General features: G+C 43.3%; 1 protein-coding gene across 4 annotated transcripts in view; it reads left to right on the forward strand.

Moving 5' to 3' along the window:
- Positions 1–502: 502 nt before the first annotated feature.
- Positions 503–23,048, forward strand: part of Ube2d2 (ubiquitin conjugating enzyme E2 D2) — a 41,081-nt gene continuing 18,535 nt past the window's right edge. The window contains exon 1 of one of the 4 annotated variants that reach the window (XM_076554977.1): positions 503–512. Coding sequence is in view for 1 of the 4 variants with exons in the window: in XM_076554975.1 (XP_076411090.1) it covers positions 1,106–1,129 (24 nt within the window). In the remaining 3 variants the exon portion in view is untranslated. Of the gene's footprint in view, positions 513–634; positions 1,130–23,048 lie in introns of those variants that run through there. The other 3 variants (XM_076554975.1, XM_076554976.1, XM_076554978.1) reach the window with 3 other exon arrangements.

The raw sequence follows: 23,048 nt of genomic DNA on the forward strand, positions 1-23,048 counted from the left end.
AACCACCACCACCAACAAAACCCTTTTCATATTTTCTTCTTCTCCATGACATGTTTCCTAAGGCTAACATGCTGGTTGCTGCAAAAAGAACATTCGAGCCATGCCCCGCGGGGGTCCTGGTTGGGATGGCCAGTCTCAAGGCTCCCTGTGCAAGCTCTGGGACCCTCTTTTTTCCGGCTGGTGGTCAGGGTGGGGGACTAATACTGCCCCCGAATGAAGACCTGTGTGACCTTGGAGAAGTCCCTTCCCCTTTCGGCAGAGTAGCAGGGGGATCAGGTGCTTCCTCCTGACGCCGACGGTGACCGAACAACGTGGCAAGCGCGAGGCTCTCAACACTTTATCGATCTTGGAAGCGCCACGCGCACAGAGTACCAGGGGCCGAGTTGGGGCCTCGGCGGAGGGAGCCTCTAGAACCCGCGCCCCAACTCTCGCGAGATCGCCTCCCAGTGCCTCGCGACGTCATCCCCCCCCCCCCATCGGCGGCCGCGGCTGCGCCGGCGCCGGCACGTAAGGTACTCGCAAGGGGCGGCCCGTATCCTTCCGCCGCCGGCCCGGCCCGGGCCCTCCCTCCCTCCCCGGCCCGCCAATCCCGGAGCCTCCCGACCTGCCCCTCGGCCTGGGCCCACCCCGCGCTCTGGCGGCCCCACCCCGGCGGCGCCGCCCGCCCGCCCGCCTGCCCGCCCGCCCGCGCGTCTCTTAGTCCACCTGCACCCGGCAGGAAAGCAGGCTTCCCCGGCTCGGTGGCCGTGAGGCGCTCGGCGAGCCCGGAGCTTGGGGAGGCTCTTCCTCCCCGGCGGAGGGATCCACGGCGGCCGAGGAGGCGGCGCCGAGCCTACGAGGAAGAGGCAGCTACGGCGGCGGTGGCTGTGGCAGCAGCGCATAAAGGGGCCGCCGTCGGGTGATGCGGTGACCGCTGCGGCAGGGCCCAGAAGCTGAGCGGGCCTCGGCCCTCAGCTCGTCGGATCCGCGCTCCGGAGCGCCCGGTCTTCTCGGGGCCGACTCGCGGCCGCTCGGGCGGTCTCAGGGCCCCCCCTCGCCCCTTCCCCGTCCCTCCCTCCCCCGTCCCCGTCCCCGCCCCGGGGGCCCGTCGCCGCCGTTCCCCACCATGGCTCTGAAGAGAATCCACAAGGTAAGCGGCCGCGGCGTTGCTGTGGGGATGGGCCGCCGGGCGAGCCCGCCGAGTGGGCCGCGGCCTGCGCTTCCCCGCGGTCGCCTCCACCGGGCTCGCGGCGTCTGGTTCCCGCTGCCGGCGCCGGCCCCACGGGGCGGCCTTCACACCCCACTCCCAGGGAGATGGCGCCCGCGAAGGCCGGAGCGCGGGGGAGCCCTGCTTAGGCCGAAGTTGCTCGGGTCCTCGCAGTCTTCCTCCCCCGACGCCCTTCCCAGGCCGCCTTCCAGCCCGGGACTCGCTGCTCTCCGGGGCTATTGTCCGGCCGCGAAGGGGACTTGGGACGGCGCGGGGAGGGGCGGTGTGGTGGGGGGAGCGGCCGGGGCGTTGGGCGGCCCCTGTGATCTGAGGTCGATAGGGCTGCTTGTCCTATCTCTGTCCCCCTACTCCGGCGCCCTGCACTGAGCTGCCCGAGCTCGAGGACCCAGCCAGGCCGACGACCAAGGCGGCCCATTTGCCCGATCCACCACTCTCTTTCTTGATTGAGTTCCCTTAACTCTTGGGCGCTTAAGGCCACCTTACTGGTGGAGAAAGTGGAGGAGAAAATCAGAGGGAAGAAAAGGCTACTCCGGAGGAAGGGGCGGGGGGTTCGGTGGAGAAGCGTTTATTCCTTGGGGTTGCCGTATGTCGTCGGAAATTAACCCCTCCGTTTTGCAGGATTGGATCTAGTGGAACAAACTGTGTTTACCTGGTAGGGTAGAAGCCAGCCAGTTCAGAAAAGCGAACGTTGAAAACCGCCTTTCACAGACTTATCCCAAAATGATTGTAACGCTGTAATTAGATGATATATTCGTCAAGACTCCTACTAATTTGGAAGGGGTTTTACTCAATTTTTGGTTAGAAATAATTTCTTAGTTCTTTTAAGTGAAAGGTTATCCATTTAGTTATTGATAAGATTTGACACTATAAGGAGAGCATAGGCTTAGCTTAAACTTTAGGGTTTTTTTTTTTCCTCCCTAATATTAGCCTCTTAGAGTCACTACTATTTTTTCCTTGGACGTAAGAAGTCATCCACTATGAGTTTTGTTTGGTGTTTTACTTGGCTCCTCAGATGGGCCAAATTAAGTCTTTACCTTCTTAGTAAGTGGTAGGACCTGGGACTACCTCTAAGGGCTGATGGAATAGGGCTACGAAGAAGAGTGGAGAACGAAGTCAAATGCAGATTGAAAGATGGAACACCACAGTTCAGCAGTTGGTCCTCATTTTATTCCTCAAGACTTGGAATGTGGAATTAATTCCATTCCCTACTGCGAATGAGCACCTTACTTTTGTTTCTTTGATTTCTTAGAAATCAAAGGATAGGCTTTAGCAGTAAGTCTTGTGCTAAAATGAAGCAGGGTCTTTGCTAAAAGAAGCATGAACTTTAGGTAAAGATCTCTTGAAAAAACATGTAAGGGATAAACATCCAGGTAATGTGTATATGTATTTCTTTTTTGTTGTTGTTGGTCGTGTCTCCCCCACCCCCACCCCTCCAGGGTTTCTCTGTGTAACAGCCCAGGTTGTCCTGGAACTCTTCTTTGTAGACCAAGCTGGCCTCGAACTCACAGAGATCCTCCTGGCTCTGCCTCCCGAGTGCTGGGATTAAAGGTGTGCACCACCACCTTCCGGCTTATTTTAATTTTTTTTTAAAGGTAGGGTCTTCCTAGCTCTGTTGCTTGCAACTTAGTATGGTGTAGACCAGACTGACATCAAACTCCAAGACCCATCTGCCTCTGCCTTCGGAGTGCTGATATTAAACCAGTGAGTTAATAGCTTTTAGTGTTTGTATTAATATCTGTGCCATAGAGACTTATTCAGAGAGGGAGATAACACTGACTCAAAACATTCATTTAAATCTTAGAATAATGTTTGCCCCCAGCAATATCATCGTTTCTGTTGCTGTTTTTTGAGATAGACTGTCACTGTGTAGTTCAGGCTGGGATTGATCCCAAGTACTGGGATTCAGGCATAGACCACCACACCTGCCTTCACTAAATCTTTTTGTACAGTGCTAGGGATTGAATCCAGGATCTTAAGTATGCTAAGGCAAACTCGACCATTGAAGTATATTGCCAGTTCTTGTAAATCTTTAAAAAGGAAAGCAGGTTTAGAAATGTCCATTTGACGTGTGTGTGTGTGTGTGTGTGTGTGTGTGTGTGTGTGTGAGAGAGAGAGAGAGAGAGAGAGAGAGAGAGAGAGAGAGAGAGAAAGAGAGAGAGAGAGAGAGAGAGAGAGAGAGAGAGAGAGAGAGAGAACACCACAGCCCTCACTCGAATTAGAGGATAACTTTGTGAAGTCTGTCCTTTCACCTTTCCACGGGTCCTAGGAATTTGACCTTTTGTTCTTTTTTTTTTTTTTTTTTTTTTTTTTTTTTTGGTTTTTTCGAGACAGGGTTTCTCTGTGTAGCTTTGCGCCTTTCCTGGAGCTCACTTGGTAGCCCAGGCTGGCCTCGAACTCACAGAGATCCGCCTGGCTCTGCCTCCCGAGTGCTGGGATTAAAGGCGTGCGCCACCAACGCCCGGCAACCTTTTGTTCTTTGAGACAGGGTTTCTCTGCCTCTACCTCCTAAGTGCTGGGCTTAATGGCGTGCGCCACCAACCCCCAGCTGTTTGTTTGTTTTAATGCTTTTTAAAAGATTGGTGTAGTTTACTTTATGAATGTTTTGCTCTCATGTATGTATGTGCTCACTGTGGATGCCTGTTGGATCACCTGGAACTGATGTTACAGGTGGTTGTGAGCCACCATTCAGGAGCTGGGAATCCAACCTAGGTCCTCAGCAAGAGCAAAAATGCTCTTAACAGCTCAGCTGTCTCTAGCCCCCAGCTGTTTTCCTGATACAGGGTTGTATGTATTCCAAACTGGCCTGAAACTATGTATGGGGGCATGACCTTGAATTTGTGTTCCTTAGCCCCCTACCTCCTAAATACTAGAATGGTAAGCATGTGCCTCCATGCAAGTTTTAAGTGGCCCTGGCCTCAAACCCAGAGTTTCTTATATATTAGGCAAGAAACACTCTGCCACCTCAGCTGCATTCTTAGCTCAGTAGCTTGAACTTTTTTATATATGTATCCCTCCATCCCCAATTTATAACTTTAATTGAGGTCAAGTATGGATTGACTTCTCTTAGATTGCCAAAGACTAGAAAAACTCTTATTTTCATCAAAATTATTTTGAAAACAAAAGCAGAAGTAGGTTTTCAAACTGTGTGTGTGTGTGTGTGTGTGTGTGAGTGAGTGTGTGTGTGTGTGATAGTTTACTTTAAATGATAGGCTTAATGGATACAGATAAAACCATTCCTGTTTTATCCTCAATCCAACGCATCTGAACTGGTCTGTATAATCAGTCTTGGTGTTGAGCCATTCCTGTGGTCCATCTCTGAAAAGAGCTATTACTTAGGTACCCCTTCAGCTTCAGATGTCATGAAGTGTTTTATCTGGTTCTAATAGAATTCTTAAAACTTTACCACATTTGACAAGAGTCATTTTAAAAAATTCAGTGTCTTCTTTGATATGTAGATTTTTGTCTGAATTTGGCACTTTTAGAAAATACGTATTTTTTATTCTTTGAATTTCATACATGCATAGTCTGTTTTGGTCAGATTTACAGCACTTTTTATTTTCACTGAGCTATAGACCCCAAGCCCTGGAAAAAGCTTTTGATGGGTATTATTTTGATGTATATCTTAGAGATTCCTCAGCCACTCTTTAGGCAAAGTTTGCCACAGAAACACATTATGAACTTTATGAACTGTATGGTTCTGGCAGGGATTTGAATCGTGTGTCTGTGTGTGTCTCTGTGTGTGTGTGTGTGTGTGTGTCTGTGTGTGTGTGTGTGTGTCTGTGTGTGTGTGTGTGTGTGTGTGTGTGTGTGTGTGTCTGTGTGTGTCTGCACCAAATGGCCGCCTGTGTTGTAGGTTTCTGCTGATTGTATAGGTCTTTCGCTTGGGTTTTGAAGCTTTGAGGGCCTGTCTGCCTCATCTAGCACCACCCCCAGCCCTTTCCAGTTGGCTGCATCTCATCTGTTGTGGGCTAAGAAACCAGATCACGGAGCTTATTAAAATTGTGTCTAAAATAAGAACCAGTAGGCTCTGAGTGAAGAGGGCTTCATGTGTTCTGTGAACTGTATGGTCTCTGGCTGATCAAAGACCTTTTTGACTTCCTGTTTTTCCTTTTACCTTTACTTGTAAAGATGCAGGTGCCCTTGTTGAAATACAGGCTTAATTTTTCTGTTTTTGAGAAGGTAACGGGCTAAATATCTTGGTTTCTCTGGGAGTTGAAGACTGACAAAAGAGAAGATGCTAGACCTGGGGGTAAAGCTCAGTAGGTAGTGCTTGACTAGTTTGCAAAGCCCTGTTTGGACCCCTAGCACCTTGGGGTACTTCTGTAATCCCAGAACTGAAGGTGGTGACAGGAGGATCAGAAGTTCAAGTTTGAGGCCAGTCTGGGATATAGAAGATTCTTAATAAATGAGCAAGCTAGGATACTTTTAAACCCAATAATGCCTTGTATATTTTAATAGTGTCTTGATAGTTACAGTTTTGAAACAAAGTAATGCCATCATTGATCTGTATTTAAGGCAAGCTCTAAGACCTCAAAAAGACATAACAAAGTTCTCAAAGGTTTTGAACTCAAGGTCAGAAAACTAACTAAAGTGATCAAGGAGGATGAGGGATCTAGAAAATTGGGCACCTGTTACCTATCTCCCTTTAAATGTTGCTATTGCCAAGATCTGTGGGTAGTATTGGCAGATAGATAATCCTCCGTGTGTGTGTGTGTGTGTGTGTGTGTGTGTGTGTGTGTGTGTGTGTGTGTAGAGGTTACTATACAGCTTTGACTGGTCTGGAACTTGCTATGTAGACCAGGCTGGCCTGGAATTTAACAGAAATCTGTCTGCCTCTGCTGGGTGGGTAGTACTATTGCGAGTTCTAATATTACTAAACTTAAAAATATTACTTAAAAGTAGTATTGACCATATAGGAATAATTGAGGATAAAATGTTTGCCACTCCACTTACTCTTCAGTATCTCAGAAAATAAAAATGATACTGTGCTAGAAATATATGCTATGTGTTACATTAATATTATTAGAGGTAAGGGTTGAGTAATTTTGGGCAAAATGATGAACAAATGAGCAGATATTCCTGTGGAATACTGAGTAGTAGCATTTGTGGTTGGATTACTGCCTTGGAAAGCAGGCATAGCTTATTCCAAAAGATAAACTTTATGATAAAGTTTTTTTTGGAAAGTTTCCTCCCCTCATTAGACAAAGAGTCTTAGATGGGCATAGTCCCAGCTAAATTGAGAGACTGAGGCAGGAGAAATGCTTGAGTCCAGGAGTCCAGGATTAATGTGGGAAACATTAAGAACCCATTTTTTAAAAAAATAAAACAACTGTTGGCATAGCCAAATCCTGGAACACATTCTTAGTGCGTGCTTGGTTCATGCCTATCCACAACAGTAAAGTCTCTTCAGTATGTAGTTTTGTTTTGTTTTTTTGAGATAGAGTTTCTCTGTACAGTCCTGGCTGTCCTGGAACTCACTGAGATCCACCTGCCTTTGCCTCCCAAGTGCTGAGATTAAAGGCATGCAGCATCACCTTCCAAGCCTTGTTTTGTTTTTTTTTTTTTTTTTTTTTTTTGGTTTTTCGAGACAGGGTTTCTCTGTGTAGCTTTGCGCCTTTCCTGGGACTCACTTGGTAGTCCAGGCTGGCCTCGAACTCACAGAGATCCGCCTGCCTCTGCCTCCCGAGTGCTGGGATTAAAGGCGTGCGCCACCACCGCCCGGCTTTGTTTTGTTTTTTTGAGACAGGGTCTCTTATGAAGTCCAGGCTGAGGTGAAACTCACTGTGAACTCAGAGATCCTCCTGTCTCTGCTTCCCAAGTGCTGGGATTAAAGATGTGGGACTCACATAACTGTTTTACTGAGGAATAAGAAGTATTGGAAGAAAGGTCATTTTAAGTGTGAATCTGAGTGATAAGGGGTAATTTTGATTTTACAATTCTAAATATTGTTATCAGAGAGATGGCTGCTGAAATATCCTAGGTAGTTCCAGGGCAGGAATTCCTGAATGATGCCTTGTAGCTTGAGTTTTCCAGCCTTGCCCACAGTCAGGACAAATCTTTGTCACCCACCAGGCCCACAGCCGCTCAGACCCAACCAAGTAAACACAGACTTATATTGCTTACAAACTGTATGGCCATGGCAGGCTTCTCGCTAACTGTTCTTATAGCTTAAATTAATCCATTTCCATAAATCTATACCTTGCCACGTGGCTGGTGGCTTACCAGCGTCTTCACATGCTGCTGGTCATGGCGGCGGCTGGCAGTGTCTCTCTGCCTCAGCCTTCCGCTTCCCAGAACTCTCCTCTCCTTGTCCCACCTACTTCCTGCCTGGCCACTGGCCAATCAGTGTTTTATTTATTGACCAATCAGAGCAATTTGACATACAGACCATCCCACAGCAATGCCTGCTGCTGACAGAACTATTATAGCCCTCATTTTGGAAATGCAGGTGTATACACTTGTTTTTTCTGTACAAATAAAGTTTTGATGGTTTATAACGTAAGGAAATAAACTCCCATTTGTTCTGTCTAGAGTGTCAAGTGAGATACCATGTAATAGATTTGTAATACTAGCACTGCAACATACTCTAGGGTTGCTATCTGACAAGACAGTGTGACTTGATTAGTAAGACTAGAGCTGAAGGGCTGGAGGAATGACTCAGAGTTAAAAGCACTGGCTACACTTCCAGAACACCAGGGTTCGATTCCCAGTACCCACATGGCAGCTTATATTGTCTGTAACTCCAGTCTCAGGCACACACAGTACAGACATACATACAGACAAAACACATTTTTTTTTTCTTTTGAGATATTTTTATATTATGGGTATTTTGCCTGCATTTACATCTGTGTACAGAACCACATGCATGCAGTACTTGTGGAGGCCAGAAGATAGTGTCTGATCCCCTGGAACTATAGTTACATAGTGAGTCCTAGGATCTAACCCTAGAAGAACAGCCAGTATGAATGCTCTTGGCTGCTGAGCCGCTTCTCCGGCCTCCTGAAGCTACTTAAAAAATTTCCTTTGGGCCGGCCGGCCGGTGGTGGTCCATGCCTTTAATTTTAGCACTCAGGAGGCAGAGCTAGGTGGATCTCTTAAGTTCAAAGCTACCCTGGTCTACAGAGAGAGAGATTCAGGACAGGCACCAAAACTACACAGAGAAACAAACAAACAAAAAAAAATTTCCCCCCTTTGAAGCCAGGTGGCACACACAAACTTGAATCCCACACTTGGGAGACAGAGGCAGGCGAATCTCTTGAGTTCAAGACCAACCTGGTCTACAGAGTAAGTTCCAGGACAGTCAGGGCTAAAAAGAAACCCTGTCTCGAAAAAGCAACAAAATAATAATAGTAATAATAAAATAAACTTTTCCTTTTATTTGAATTAAATCTTTTACTTTCCTTTTGGAGAGGGAGCAGCATCAGGGATTGAAGGGCATCAAGCATTTGAGGTATTGCCTTTGTCGGAGAACTACAGCCCTAACCCTTGTATTGCATTGTGTATTGCTCTGGCTATTACTATGTGTTTGTGTCTGTCATTCTGCTTGTGGGTTTATGCATCTGAGTGTAGGTGCCTAAGGAGGCCAGAGATGTTGGAATTCCTGGAGCTGGAGTTAGGCAGTTTTCTGCACCTGATGTGGGTGCTGGGGACTAGATCAGGTCCAGTCTCTCAGGCCCACAACAGTACACCATTTAATATCCATAGTTTAATAAAGTAACTGCTTTATCAGCCTTTGGGCTTTTTCATTTGTTTAATTTCTATGAAAATCTAAAACTCAGGCCTATAGAAAAATTGCAAATCTAGTAAAAATCTAGTGTTACTTTTCTTCAGCTGTTTCTAAGGAATCTGCTGGTGTGATGCCATGGCAATTCCTAGTTTTATTTTTCTGAAGTAGGGTCTTGTTACCTGGGCTGGACTCAGGCTTGGCTCTGTTGCCATGGCAATTCCTAGTTTTATTTTTCTGAAAGTAGGGTCTTGTTACCTGGGCTGGACTCAGGCTTGGCTCTGTAGCAGAGGATGACCTCAAATTCATGTCTCTACCTCCTAAGTGCTGGAATTGGAGGAGTATGGGCCATGCCTCCTTTAGTTGAGTTAGTTTAGGCTTTTTTCATATTTCCATATATTAGGTTTAATTTGTTGTCTAAGACAGGAATGTCTTTGAAGCTCAGTGTTGTGTATCTCTGCACCTTAGATGGTGGATGATTTGTTTAGTTGGCTGCTTTTCATCGCATCTTGTCTGTTGGGATATTGTCATTTCGAACCATTGCTGAGAGCTGCTTCAGTCATTTAAGTTGTCTCCCATTTTATCTCCCATCTTAGGAGTCCTTATTGTCCTATATGTATTAGTTATCTATTGCCACACAAGAAAGTGGCTGCTTAAAACATATACCACACTTCCTCATACAGGGATCTGAGAATATTGCTGGGTGCCTCCTGAGTGCAGGGATTAAAGGTATGCCCTACCTTGCCCAGTCCTAAAATTTTAATTGCATGTATGTGTTTAGTTAGGTGCTCATGAGCACGGGTTGTTAAGGAGTTGAGAACTGAACTCAGGTCTTCCTCAAGAGCAATATATTCTCTTATCTTCTGAGCCATCTTTCCAACCTTCCTACTTTAAGAGTGCTTTCTCTTAAATGTAGGAGGTCCTGGGTTCAGTCTCCCTCTTCAGAGAACCACAGTTATGCTAAAGCATTGATTTTTTTTGGGGGGAAGGGTGGTATGGATATACTCTCTTGTATACATACAAAGTAATGGAATCTAGACTGTGTTCCAAATTGGGCTGTTGTTTATAGTCCTACCAGCTATTATGAAGGTTCTAGTATTTATATGTTCACCATTGCTCATTATCAAAATGCACATCACAAATCACAATGACCCTAGGATATCACTTGACACCCACTAGGAAAGCAGTAACTGCGTAGCTATCTTCTGGCCCTGATAATGATTTGTTAGGTGTATTTTATTTAGTAGATGCTACTTCTAGAAAGAGTGTTTATGGGGAAGGAGGAAATAATTGGTAACTGTTTTTGAAATATATATGTATGTATATACACACATATATACATGTGTAAATATATGTGTGTGTATACATATATACATATACATACACACATACACATATATATAATGTAGGAGCTGGAAAAATGGCTCAGCAGTTAAGAGTACTTACTACTTTTCCAGAGAACCTGGGTTTCATAGTTCCCACATGGCAGTTCACAACTGTCTGTAACTCTAGTTTCAGAGAGTATGACACCCTCTTCTGATCGTTGTAGGTGAAACACCCATGCACATAAAATAAACACACACACAAAATGTAGAAAATTATTATCTTAACGTCTTAATTTTGATTAACCATGTGACACAATTTAATTTTGTACTATATATATATTTAAGTTTTAAGATTTTATTATTATTATTACTATTAATTTTTCAAGATAGGGTTTCTCATCCTGGAACTTACTTTGTAGACCAGACTAGTCTCTGAGTTCAAACTCAGAGACCACCTGCCTCTACCTCCCTGAGTGCTGGGATTAAAGGCATTCTCAGCTATTTTTAGAGGGGGAGCGAGTGTGAGTGTGTGTCTTGAGACAGAGTTTCTCTGTGTAGCTTTGGTTGTCCTGGAACTCCTTCTGTAGACCAGGCTGGCCACGAACTCACAGGGATCCACCTGTCTCTACATCCTGAGTGCTGTGTTATTTTTAAAATTTTAAATTACATTTTACTTAACTTATTGTATGTAGGTGCATGGGCTTATGCATGGGTCGCAAAGTGCACATGGAGGTCAGGAGACAACGTGTGGAAGTTTTCTTCTTTCACAGTGTGGATCCAAGGTAGAGAACTGAGGTCATTAGGCTTGATGGGAAGCACCTTTGATGCTTAGCCATTCTGAAGGCCCTGTACTATATCATTTTGCTTCCTTGGAGTCACTAAAAATAATTCTAATGCTGAGTATGGTGACAACACACCTGCAATTCTAGCACTGGAGAAGGGGAGGCAGTAGGAATTATGAGTGTTTTGTATGAATAATATATGTGCACCATGTATGTACTCGGTGCTTATGGAGTTCAGAAGAAGGGAGTGGAGGGATGATTGTGAGCCATCTTATGTATGCAGATTGTAATATTTTGTTTTGAGACTTGGTTTCTGTGTAGCCCCAGCTGTCTTGGAACTCACTCTGTAGATCATCTGCCTTTGCTTCCCAAGTGCTGGGATTAAAGGCATGCACCACCACTGTGCCTGGCTACATTATAATATTTTCATGCTTCTATTACACTATAGAACACCTCTGCTTGCTGCCTTTTCTGTATTAATCCAAAAAATGCTTTGAGACCCCACAAGTAGCACTGTATGGTTTTTAAGCATTCTTTGGTAGTAGTGGGGGGAACAGGGGTAATAGCAGACAGCTATAATCACTTTTATTTACTATTTATTAGCCTAAATCCGTGAAAGGTACAACATCACATGGATTCTGTGTCCAATTGCTTTTGCAGGAAGGTTATTTTGGAATTTGGCATGAACCATGTCACTGTTTATACATAGACCTGAGCTGTCTTTCCCCAGATTGCTCTGCTTTTGTTCAGTTTGCCTCTAGAAGTCACTGCATTGTTGTTTTTTGCTTTATACATATGAGCACATCTCTTGCCTAAGTAGAATTTATTTTCATCTTGGGCATAAATATCTTCAATCTTAAGAAGAGCATTTACTTTTAGCCAGCAAAAATGGCCTTGACTCACAACCTTCTAGACATACTTGAATTCCCAGCAGGCCTCTGCAGGTGCCAAGATTGTGGAAATTGAATTTTTTTTAATGTGTATAAGTTTTACCTGTGTGTATGTATATGTACCTTGGCCTGTTGCCCAAAGAGATGAGACAAGAACATTGAATTCTCTAGGACTGGGGTTACAGAGATTTGAGAGCTGCCACGTGGATGCTGGTAATTGAACCTAGGCTCTCTGCAAGAGCAGCCCAGTGCTCTTAACCTGCTGTGCCAACTCTCCAGCTTTGTGTGTGCGTAGATAGTCTTACGCTTTAAGGCTGTGAACTTGTAGCAGTACTCTTGCCTCAGCTGGAGTTAGCAGAAGTAATGATGAGAAAGAAAGGTTAGGTTGGTGTTTTTGAGGCAGGGTCTTACATAGCCCAGGAAAGCATTGAACTTGTTATGCATTTTTCTGGTCCTCCTGTTTCTGGGATCACAGTCTTTTGCCATCACACGTGTTGGGAATCCAGCCCACTGCTTTTTGTATACTAGGCAGTACTAAGTGACATCTCCAGCCCTTTTCATGTAGTTTAGGCTGTCCTTGAACTCCTGATCCTCTTCTTTTTTAAAGATTTTTATTTGTGTGAGTGCTCTATCTGCATGTACACCTGCATGACAGAAGAGGGCATCAGATCCCACTGTAAATGGCTGTGAGCCACCATGGGGTTAGTGGGAATTGAACTCAAGACCTCTGGAAGAGCAGCTCTGAGCCATCTCTCCAGCCCCTAATCCTCTTTCTTATAATGTGAGCCACCATATCAGCTTTGTTTTTCTAAATTTTTAAAAATATTTTATTTTTTCATTTGTTTTGATTTTTTTGAGACAGGGTTTCTCTTTGTAACAATCCTGGCTGTCCTGGAACTAGATCTGTAGACTGGTGTAGCTAAAGTTTTCCTGTGTCCTGCTGGTCCCCAGCCGCTCAGACCCAAGTAAACACACAGAGGCTTATATTAATTTACTGTTCTGCCATTAGCTCAGGCCTACCACTGACTAGCTCTTACACTTAAATTCAGCCCATTTTTGTTAATCTATATGTTGCCACGTGTTCCGTGGGTTTACCTGTATGCTATTACATGCTGCTCCCTGGACTACGGGCTGGTGTCTCCTGACTCAGCCTTCCTCTTCCCAGAATTCTCCTTGTCTGTTTATCTCACCTATACTTCTTGCCTGGCTACTGGCCAATCAGCATTTTATATATCAACCAATCAGTGCAACATATATTCACAGCATATAAAATATCCCACAGTACCTCCCCTTTTCTGTCTAATCAAAAAGGAAGGTTTTAACTTTAACATAGTAAAATTACATATAATAGAACAGTTATCAAGCAAGAATTACAGTTACAATATCTAGTCTATTTGTATTTGGCAAAATCAAAGAAAATATTCTTTCTATCCTATATTTGTGAGTCTAAAGTTTCATATCTAATTTATCTTTTTTTTTTTTTTTTTTTTTTTTTTTGGTTTTTCGAGACAGGGTTTCTCTGTGTAGCTTTGCGCCTTTCCTGGGACTCACTTGGTAGCCCAGGCTGGCCTCGAACTCACAGAGATCCGCCTGCCTCTGCCTCCCGAGTGCTGGGATTAAAGGCGTGCGCCACCACCGCCCGGCCTCTAATTTATCTTTTATCATAACCAAGGAAAATTATAACTATCTAGCCTTCAACTACATTAAAGATTTCAGAAGGATATAATATTACCTAACAGGAAGAGCATTGTAAACAACTTCCAAAAATCTAGAATGACAGAGACAGCTGGCTGCCTGAACAGTCACCAAAGTTTTTCTGCAATCTTGAGGCACCCATCTTTAGCCTGCAGGCCTAGAGTCTAGTTGCTTTCTCTGTGTCCTGTAGAATGTCTGGCAGTTTCCTCTGCAAAGCAGAGACCTGAAGGACCGTTTTGCCTTGGAAAAAGTTTAGTGGTCACCTTCTTGTGGGTCCTGCATTTATCATCAAACAGTCAATGCAAGGGCACTTTTTTACCCAGTGGCTAACTTTTGCCACAAAGAAAGCAAACTCCATAATGAGTTTCTTCACTGCCCATTATCTTCTCTGAAGTAGATTGGTACTGCCAGGAGCAGACCTGTCTCAATGTCCACAAAGTCAAAGTTCTTAAAACATTTTAAATGCCATATTCTGTAGGTCTTTGAAAGTGTTTGAAGATGACCTACCTAGTTGAATTATATCTATGTATACCTAGAAAACTTAACATGACTATAAGTTTGACTATCATAGAAGACTAATTATTAATTTGTATTTCTTAGTTATCTGTTACAATTTCAAATGCTGTACAAACATAATACCTTAAACAAGAGTAAAAATATACGTACAGTATAACAAAATTAACTTTAAATTTGTATCAATAAACTAAAATCTATACCAATGTAAAACATTTTAAACAAATTGCTCTTTAAAAGTAGGTTCAACAATCCACCCTTTTATCCTATCATATCTATATTCTGTATTTCTATATCAGACCAGGCTGGTCTCAAACTCAGAGATCCAACTGCCTCCGCTCCTTGGTGGTGGGATTAAATGCGTGTGCTATCATGACCAACTTTGTTTTTAATATGTGTGTGTTGCTGTGTGGGTGTGGTACGCATGGGAACGCATACAGTTCCCACAAAGGCCAGAAGAGTGGGTCTCCTGGGGGCGGGTTTACAGGCACATGTAAAGCTGCCAAATGTGGGTGCTTGTAACTCTTGTTCTTAACCACTGAGCCATTTCCCCAGCCCTTCTCTCTTCTCCACCCCCCCCCCCATGAATTCAAGGACAGCCTGGTCTACAGAGTGAGTTCAAGGACAGCCAGGGCTACACAGAGAGAAACCCTGTCTTGAAAAGCCCCCCCCCCCAAAAAAAAAGGAAAAGAAAGAAACATCAAAATACTAGCATTCAGTGACACTACCCTTCACCCCTTTTATATATATTTTATTTTACAATACCATTCAGTTCTACATATCAGCCATGGGTTCCCCTATTCTCCCCCCTCCCACCTCCTCCCGTTACCCCCAGCCCACCCTCCATTCCCACCTCCTCCAGGACAAGTCCTCCCCCAAGGACTGCGATCAACCCTTCACCCCTTTTTAAGCTTGGGTTTTGGTGGTTAGTATTGTAGAAGGTGGCAGTAATCCCTTACTAATAAGTATTTTAGATTTTTAGTTTTCTATGTAGTTACTTTTAAAAGTAAGATTGAATTATTGGAAGGGACCATAGTAACTTAATGGTAGGACAGAAACTCTTTCCTAGTGTTCAGCGTTTTCTTTGGAGCTTGGATAGCAGTGATATGTTTGGCGTTGATATCTATTAACATGACTCTTATCATCTACTTGGCTATGTGACACACTCATTTTTGAGAGCAGAGATAACCAATAACTGACAATAGAGGGGATTTTGGATCCTAACAGATCCTATGTCATGGGAGTCAGACTTGCCTTGGTACAGCCACCACTCACTGTTTGTGAACTTGAGGAATTGGCAGAAACTAGCAGTTCTTATCAGCTTCTGTTCTTACAGATGTTTGCGTTCCTTTATTTCAAAGGTAGTCTTTCTGAAATACTTTGATTTTCTTACCTAGCTTTGCCATTTACTTAGTGGTTTTCTACTTTGACTATAATTGTTAAAATTCTAATTTGTACTTTATTAGGTATGTGATCTTGTGGCTGCAGTATCAGAGAATGAGATAGTTGCTTTTTCATGTATCTATCTTTGTTATATCTAAAATGCAATCAAGAAAGAAAACATTGAGGGTTTGGGGGATTTAGCTCAGTTGTAGAGTGCTTGAAGACCCTGGGTTCAGTCCTCAGCTCTGGGGGAAAAAAAAAGAAAACATTGGCTGGGCATTATTAGCAGAGGCAGTTGGTTATCTGTAAGTTCAAGGTCACCAGCTACAAACTGTCTCAAAAGAAGAAAGAAGGGAAAAACTATTGCCAGTTGAGTGTTATGTTGAAAATATTATTTCAGTTGTGTTAAAAATGTGTGTACTACCTGACAGGCATGGTGGTACACACCTGCAGTCCTTGTACTTGGAAGTGGAGGATAGGAGACTCTAGAGTCTGAAGGCAGCCTGGGCTGCAAGAGGCCATGTGGGGAAGAGGGGATATCATTCATGTAGTCAGTAAAAAACAGTATTACCTTCCTCTGGGTTCTTACTAGGTATTTCAAGTATATGGTTTATTTAACTTTTATATACATAAAAAGTTAAGTGTGTAAGTATTTTGTCTACATGTATATCTATGTACTGTGTGAGTGCCTGATGTCCACAGAGGCCAGAAGATGGCATTGGGTCCCTTGGAACTGGGGTTAGAGATAGTTGTGAGCTGCCATGTGGGTGCTGGGAATTAAACCAGGGACCCCCACAAGAGCAACAAGTACTCTTTTAACTGCTGAGTCATCTCTCTAGCTTCTCAGCTATATGTTGAACTGATATTTACTGGGTAGTTTCCAGGGACTTCAGTGTGCAAAAAGCTAGAGATCAGATTCCTTCCTATTTGTTATGAAAAATTTAGCTATACTTAGTTATAAAAGCAACTTGAGGTTTTCCATAGTACTTAACAATAAATAATGGTGAGAGAGTGAGGGGTTAGTTAGCAAGGCAGCAGTTAAGTGAAACCTAAAGGTACATAGAGGAAGTAAAGGAGAGTGGGAATAGAAAGACTGTTCTAGACAGTATTCCCAGAGATGGAGATTGGCTGAAATTTAAAAGTTCTAGAGCTGTTCATGATGCCACATACCTCAACACATCTCAACACTTTGGAAGCTGAGGCAGGAGGATCACAAGTTTGAAGTCACCTTGGTTACATAGTAAAAACCTTATTTAAAAAACAAAACAAAACAGAAAGCTGGGGAGTGGGGGCCTGGAGAGATGGCCCAGTGGTTAAGAGCACTGGCTGTTCTTCCAGAGGACCCAGGTTCATTTCCCAGCACCCACATGACAGCTCACAACTGTCTATAATTCCAGTTCTAGGGGATCTGACACCTTCACATCAATGCACATAAAATAAAGTTTAAAAAAAAAAACTGGCGTGGTGGTGGTGGTGGAGGATGACGACGACGTGGTGGTGCACGCCTTTAATCCCAGCACTTGGGAGGCAGAGCCAGGTGGATCTCTGAGTTCAAGGCCAGCCTGATCTACAGAGCAAGATCCAGGACAGGCTCCAAAACTACACTGAGAAACCCTGTCTCAAAAAAAAAGAAAAGAAAAGAAAAAGGTGTACCTTAGATTACTGTTTAGGATTAAAAAGAAAATCCTATTATTTATAATAATACATATGAATCTGGAGAACTTACTGTTAAATACTGTAGGTGCAGACAGACCATGATACGAACTCACTTGTATATGGAATCTAAAATTCAGACTCAACTCATTTAAGTAGAGTAGAATGGGTCTCCAGGGCCTGAGGGTGGAAAGAAGTTGGTCAAAGTTTTTTGTTTTGTTTTTTTTCGAGACAAGTTTTCTCTGTGTAGCTTTGCGCCTTTCCTGGAACTCGCTTTGTAGACCAGGCCGGCCTCAAACTCAGAGATCTGCCTTCCTCTGCCTCCCGAGTGCTGGGATTAAAGGCGTGTGCCACCACCTCTGGCTAATCAAAGTTTTTTGTTTTGTTTAAGATCTCATAAAGTTTATTTTTAGTTTATGTATAGTGTATGTCTGTGCATCATGTATTTGCAGGTGTCCATGGAGGAGTTACAGATGTTTATAAGATGCTCTGTGGGTGCTGGGAATTGGACCTGGGTCCTGGAAGAGCAGCTAGTGTGGCTCCTAACCACTGAGCCATCTCTCTAGCTCCTGGCCAAAATTTTGTTAAATTGGAAGAATAAATATAAATCTGTTGAGACTGGAGAGATGGTTCAGTGGGTAAAGGTGCTTGCCATTCAGACCTGGTGAGATGTAAGTTTGGTCTCTGGAACCCATGTGAGAGTGGAAGGAGAACTCAGACTTGAGTTCTTAGACCTCTACCTGTATGCTATTACAGGTGTATCCACACAATCACATCATACCCCTTCACATACACAATAATAATATAGTTGTTTGGTTTTTTTAAAGACAGGGTTTCTCTGTGTAGCTTTGGAGCCTGTCCTGGAACACTCTCTGTAGACAAGGCTGGCCTCAAACTCAGAGGTCCACCTGCCTCTGCCTCCTCAAAGATGGGATTAATGATGTACATCTCGACCAGCTAATTTTTGGTTTTTTGAGACAGGATTTCTTCTCTCTGTAGCTTTGACTTTCTTGTGCAGACTAAAGTTTCTTGGTCCCACCTGGTCCTGCCTGGGCAGCAGCCATTTTTATAAATAATCACTCAGAGACTTAATATTAATTACAAGCTGTTTGGTCTATGGCTCAGGCCTGTAGCTAGCTAGCTATTACATCTTAAATTAACCCATTTCTATTAACCTATGTATTGCCACATTTCTCGTAGGTTTACCTGTGTTCTATTACATTTTGCTCCCTTGGCAGCTCAAAGCATCTCCTCTACTCAGCCTTTTTTCTCCCTATATCTCTCTTGGATTTCCTGCCTGGCCATATCCTGCCTTACCATAGGCCCAAACAGCTTCATTATTAACCAATAGTAGCAACATATATTCACAGCATACAGGAAGACCATCCCACAGCCGTCTTGGAACTTGCTTTTGTAGATCAGGCCAGCATGGAACTCACAAGAGATTCTCCTGCCCCTACCTCTTGAGTGCTAGGATTAAAGATATGTTTTGGGCCACTGTATCTGCGCATAACCCAAGTTTGATCCTTGAAGCAACTCCTGTAAGTTGTCCTTTGACTCCATGTACACTGGTGCAGGTGTTGTACAACACCCGCATACACACACACACACACACACACACACACACACACACACACACGATACAGTATTTTCTATTATTTGATTCTTAAACCAGTGTATCATGCTTTGTAAATTTCTACTTCGGTCTAACTGCCTTGATGTAGGTATGAAAACTGATCTCAAGAGGCAAAGTAAATCAATGTTTAAAGTTTCTTAAGAGCATAATGTTGAGAACATCAATGGGTATGAACATTTAGAAAACCTTAACTTTGCCTGTTGCCTTTAAAGATGTAGAGAAGATCTTTTTATAAACTTAGAAAATGGTGACTATTTACAAGTAAAATTCTATAAAAATTGAAACATCTGCTTAATTAATGGCAAACAGTTTATTGTGTGAAACATTTAAATTGGTAAGGAAATTATACTTTGAAGGGCAAAGTACTTCTAATTAATTTTAAGGGTTACTTTAGGGGATGTTGGAAAATGCTTTATTATAACCTTGGGACCTCAGTGGCAGAAGATCAGAGTACTTTGAGGAAGGACTTATGTAGGGTATCTAAGCCTGTGGCCTTCTGGAGGCTTTGGCCCAAATTTAAGTATTTATTTAGAGAATCACACACACAAGGTTATTTACCAAAGCATCACAAGTATCCAGAGTAAAATAACTTTATTTCATCAGCTAAAGAAATAATAGTTTAGATAGATACAGAGTAGCAAAGTAGGCAGTGATAGGAAAAGTAATACATCGAAAAATACTATAGTATTTTGAGGAGAAAGAGCAGAATATAAGGTGGCATATGCCTGTAGTACTTGGAAAGCTGTGGCAGAAGGATCAGGAGTTGAGTGCCAGTCTTGGTTACATAAGTTTGAGGCTGGCCTAAGTTACATGTAACACTCACCCTGCTCCAGTCTAAATGTGTTTTATTGTACTGTAAAGATTTAAGCCAGGAGGGGTTGGAGAGATGGCTCAAGGGTTAAGAACACTGACTGTTCTTCCAGAGGTCCTGAGTTCAACTCCCAGCAACCTCATGATGGCTCACAACCATCTGTAATGAGATCTGGTGCCCTCTAATGGCATGTAGGGATACATGCAGACAGAACACTGTACACATAATAAATCTTAAAAAAAAAATTTAAGCCAGGAGGTGGTGATGAGTTCCTTTAATCCCAGCACTTGGGAGGCAAAGGTAATCTCTGAGTTCAAGGACAGGCAGGGCTACAAAGAGAAACCCTGTCTTGAGAAGCACCCCACACAAGGACAAAAAAAAGTTAGATTTGGGCCTGGAGAGGTGGCTCAGTGGATAAGAACACTGGCTGATCTTCCAGAGCAAGCTTCAATTCACAGCACCCACATGGTGGCTCATAACTGTCTATAACTCCAGTTCCAGGTGCTCCAACACCCTCTTCTGGTTTCTGCAGGCACTTAATACACACATGGTGCATCCATCCATCCATCCATCCATCCATCCATCCATCCATCCATCTACAGACAGAACACACACACACATAAAAAAACAAATACAACTTTTTAATGTTGGGTTTTTACTATTTTCTCCTGTTGTACTTTTAAAATATGTCCTAAAATTAGTCCTTCCTAACAGCTTGGTGATCTCTAAAACCAAGCTGAAGGCTGTAGTTACAGTTGTAGTACAGTTGCCTAGCATGTGCCAGGCTGTAAGCGAGATCTGCATTACTGCAAAAGAAAACATGAAAAACAAGCTGAGGAGAAAGAATAGAATAATTTCCTTCTTACTGGTTTTCAGATATTACTATCCATTACCAGGCTCCAGGTTTGTGTTAAAATAGCTAGAGAGCTAACACTTGATTGTGGAGCAGTTCTATAGGTAAGTCAGTCTTTGAGTGCTGTAGTTAGCCTTTACAGTATATTCTCTTTGGAAGTTGGAGACTGACACTAGGACCAACATGATACACAGTTACTCTACCACTGAGCTAAATCCCCAGCTCTTAGTTGTTGGTTTTTGTTTTTTACTTTCACTGAATTAACCAGACCATCCTTGAATGTCATCATTATTTAGGCAGCCTTGATAGTTCCCTTACTTCCAGTAGCTGAAATTATATACCTGCCCCATCTGACTAGGGTGTACCACATTCTTTTAAAGGTTTTTCTGGTTGGCACACTGGTGGTAAGACATTAGCTGAAAACATGTCAGTATTTTGTCAGGTGGTCTACTGTAGTTTCAGACACCCCCCCCCAAATGATTTTTAAGAGCTTGCTCTGACAGTTTTGTATTTATATATATATATATATATATATATATATATATATATATAATTTTATTTTACAATACCATTCAGTTCTACATATCAGCCATGGGTTCCCCTATTCTCTCCCCTCCCACCCCCTCCCCTTACCCCCAGCCCACCCTCCATTCCCACCTCCTCCAGGACAAGTCCTCCCTTGAGGACTGCGATCAACCTGGTAGACTCAGTCCAGGGAGGTCCAGTCCCTTCCTCCCAGACTGAGCCAAGTGTCCCTGCATAAGTTCCAGGTTTCAACCAGCCAACTCATGCAATGAGCACAGGACTTGGTCCCACTGCCTAATTGCCTCCCAAACTGATCAAGCCAATCAACTGTCTCACCTATTCAGAGGGCCTGATCCAGCTGGGGGCCCCTCAGCCTTTGGTTCATAGTTCATGTGTTTCCATTCATTTGGCTATTTTTTTTCAATAATTGAGTAAAACTGAAATTTATTATATGCCACAGTCGTCCTAGGGACCTCCATACTATATATATAGCCTCTATGGTTCTATGGGTTGTGGTCTGATTGTTCTTTATTTTATATCTAGAATCCACCTATGAGTGAGTACATACCATAACTGTCTTTCTGGGTTTGGGTTACCTCACTCAGGATGATTTTTTTCTAGTTCCATCCATTTGCCTGCAAATTTCATGCTTTCATTGTTTTTCTCTGCTGAGGAGTACTCCATTGTGTATATGTACCACATTTTTTTCATCCATTCTTCCGTTGATGGGCATCTAGGTTGTTTCCAGGTTCTGGCTATTACAAATAGTGCTGCTATGAACATAGCTGAGCATGTATCTTTATGGTATGAATGAGCATTCCTTGGGTATATGCCCAAGAGTGGGATGGCTGGGTCTTGAGGTAGTTCGATTCCTAATTTTCTGAGAAACCGCCATACTGATTTCCACAGTGGTTGTACAAGTTTACATTCCCACCAACAGTGGAGGAGTGTTCCCTTTGCTCCACATCCTCTCCAACATTGGTTGTCATTGGTGTTTTTTTTTTTTTTTTTTTTAAAGATTTATTTATTTATTATGTATACAACATGTATGACTGCAGGCCAGAAGAGGGCATCAGATCTCGTTACAGATGGTTGTGAGCCACCATGTGGTTGCTGGGAATTGAACTCAGGACCTCTGGAAGAGCAGTCAGTGCTCTTAACCTCTGAGCCATCTCTCCAGCCCCCGTCATTGGTGTTTTTGATCGTAGCCATTCTAACAGGTGTAAGGTGGTATCTCAGAGTCGTTTTGATTTGCATTTCTCTGATGATTAAGGATGTTGAGCATTTCTTTAAATGTCTTTCAGCCATTTGTAGTTCTTGTTTTGTGAATTCTCTGTTTAGCTCTTTAGCCCATTTTTTTTTTTTTTTTTTTTTTGGTTTTTCGAGACAGGGTTTCTCTGTGTAGCTTTGCGCCTTTCCTGGGACTCACTTGGTAGCCCAGGCTGGCCTCGAACTCACAGAGATCCACCTGGCTCTGCCTCCCGAGTGCTGGGATTAAAGGCGTGCGCCACCACCGCCCGGCTGATGTCTAGTTTCTTGAGTTCTTTATATATTGTGGAGATCAGTCCTCTGTCAGATGTGGGGTTGGTGAAGATCTTTTCCCAATCTGTTGGCTGTCTTTTTGTCTTATTGACTGTGTCTTTTGCCCTGCAAAAAGCTTCTCAGTTTCGAGAGGTCCCATTTATTAATTGTTGTGCTCAGGGTCTGTGCTGTTGGTGTTTTATTTAGGAAATGGTCTCCGGTGCCAATGCGCTCAAGAGTGCTTCCTATTTTCTTTTCTATTAAGTTTAGTGTAACTGGATTTATGTTTAGGTCTTTGATCCACTTGGACTTGAGTTTTGTGCATGGTGACAGATACGGATCTATTTGTAATCTTTTACATATTGACATCCAGTTATGCCAGCACCATTTGTTGAAGATACTTTCTTTGTTCCATTGTATAGTTTTGGCTCCTTTGTCAAAAACCAGGTGTTCATATGTGCATGGATTAATGTCAGGGTCTTCAATTCGATTCCATTGGTCCGTATGTCACTCTGACAGTTTTATGATACA

The sequence above is a fragment of the Peromyscus maniculatus genome, chromosome 19, assembly GCF_049852395.1.
Source record: "Peromyscus maniculatus bairdii isolate BWxNUB_F1_BW_parent chromosome 19, HU_Pman_BW_mat_3.1, whole genome shotgun sequence".
NCBI classification, from domain to species: domain Eukaryota; kingdom Metazoa; phylum Chordata; class Mammalia; order Rodentia; family Cricetidae; genus Peromyscus; species Peromyscus maniculatus.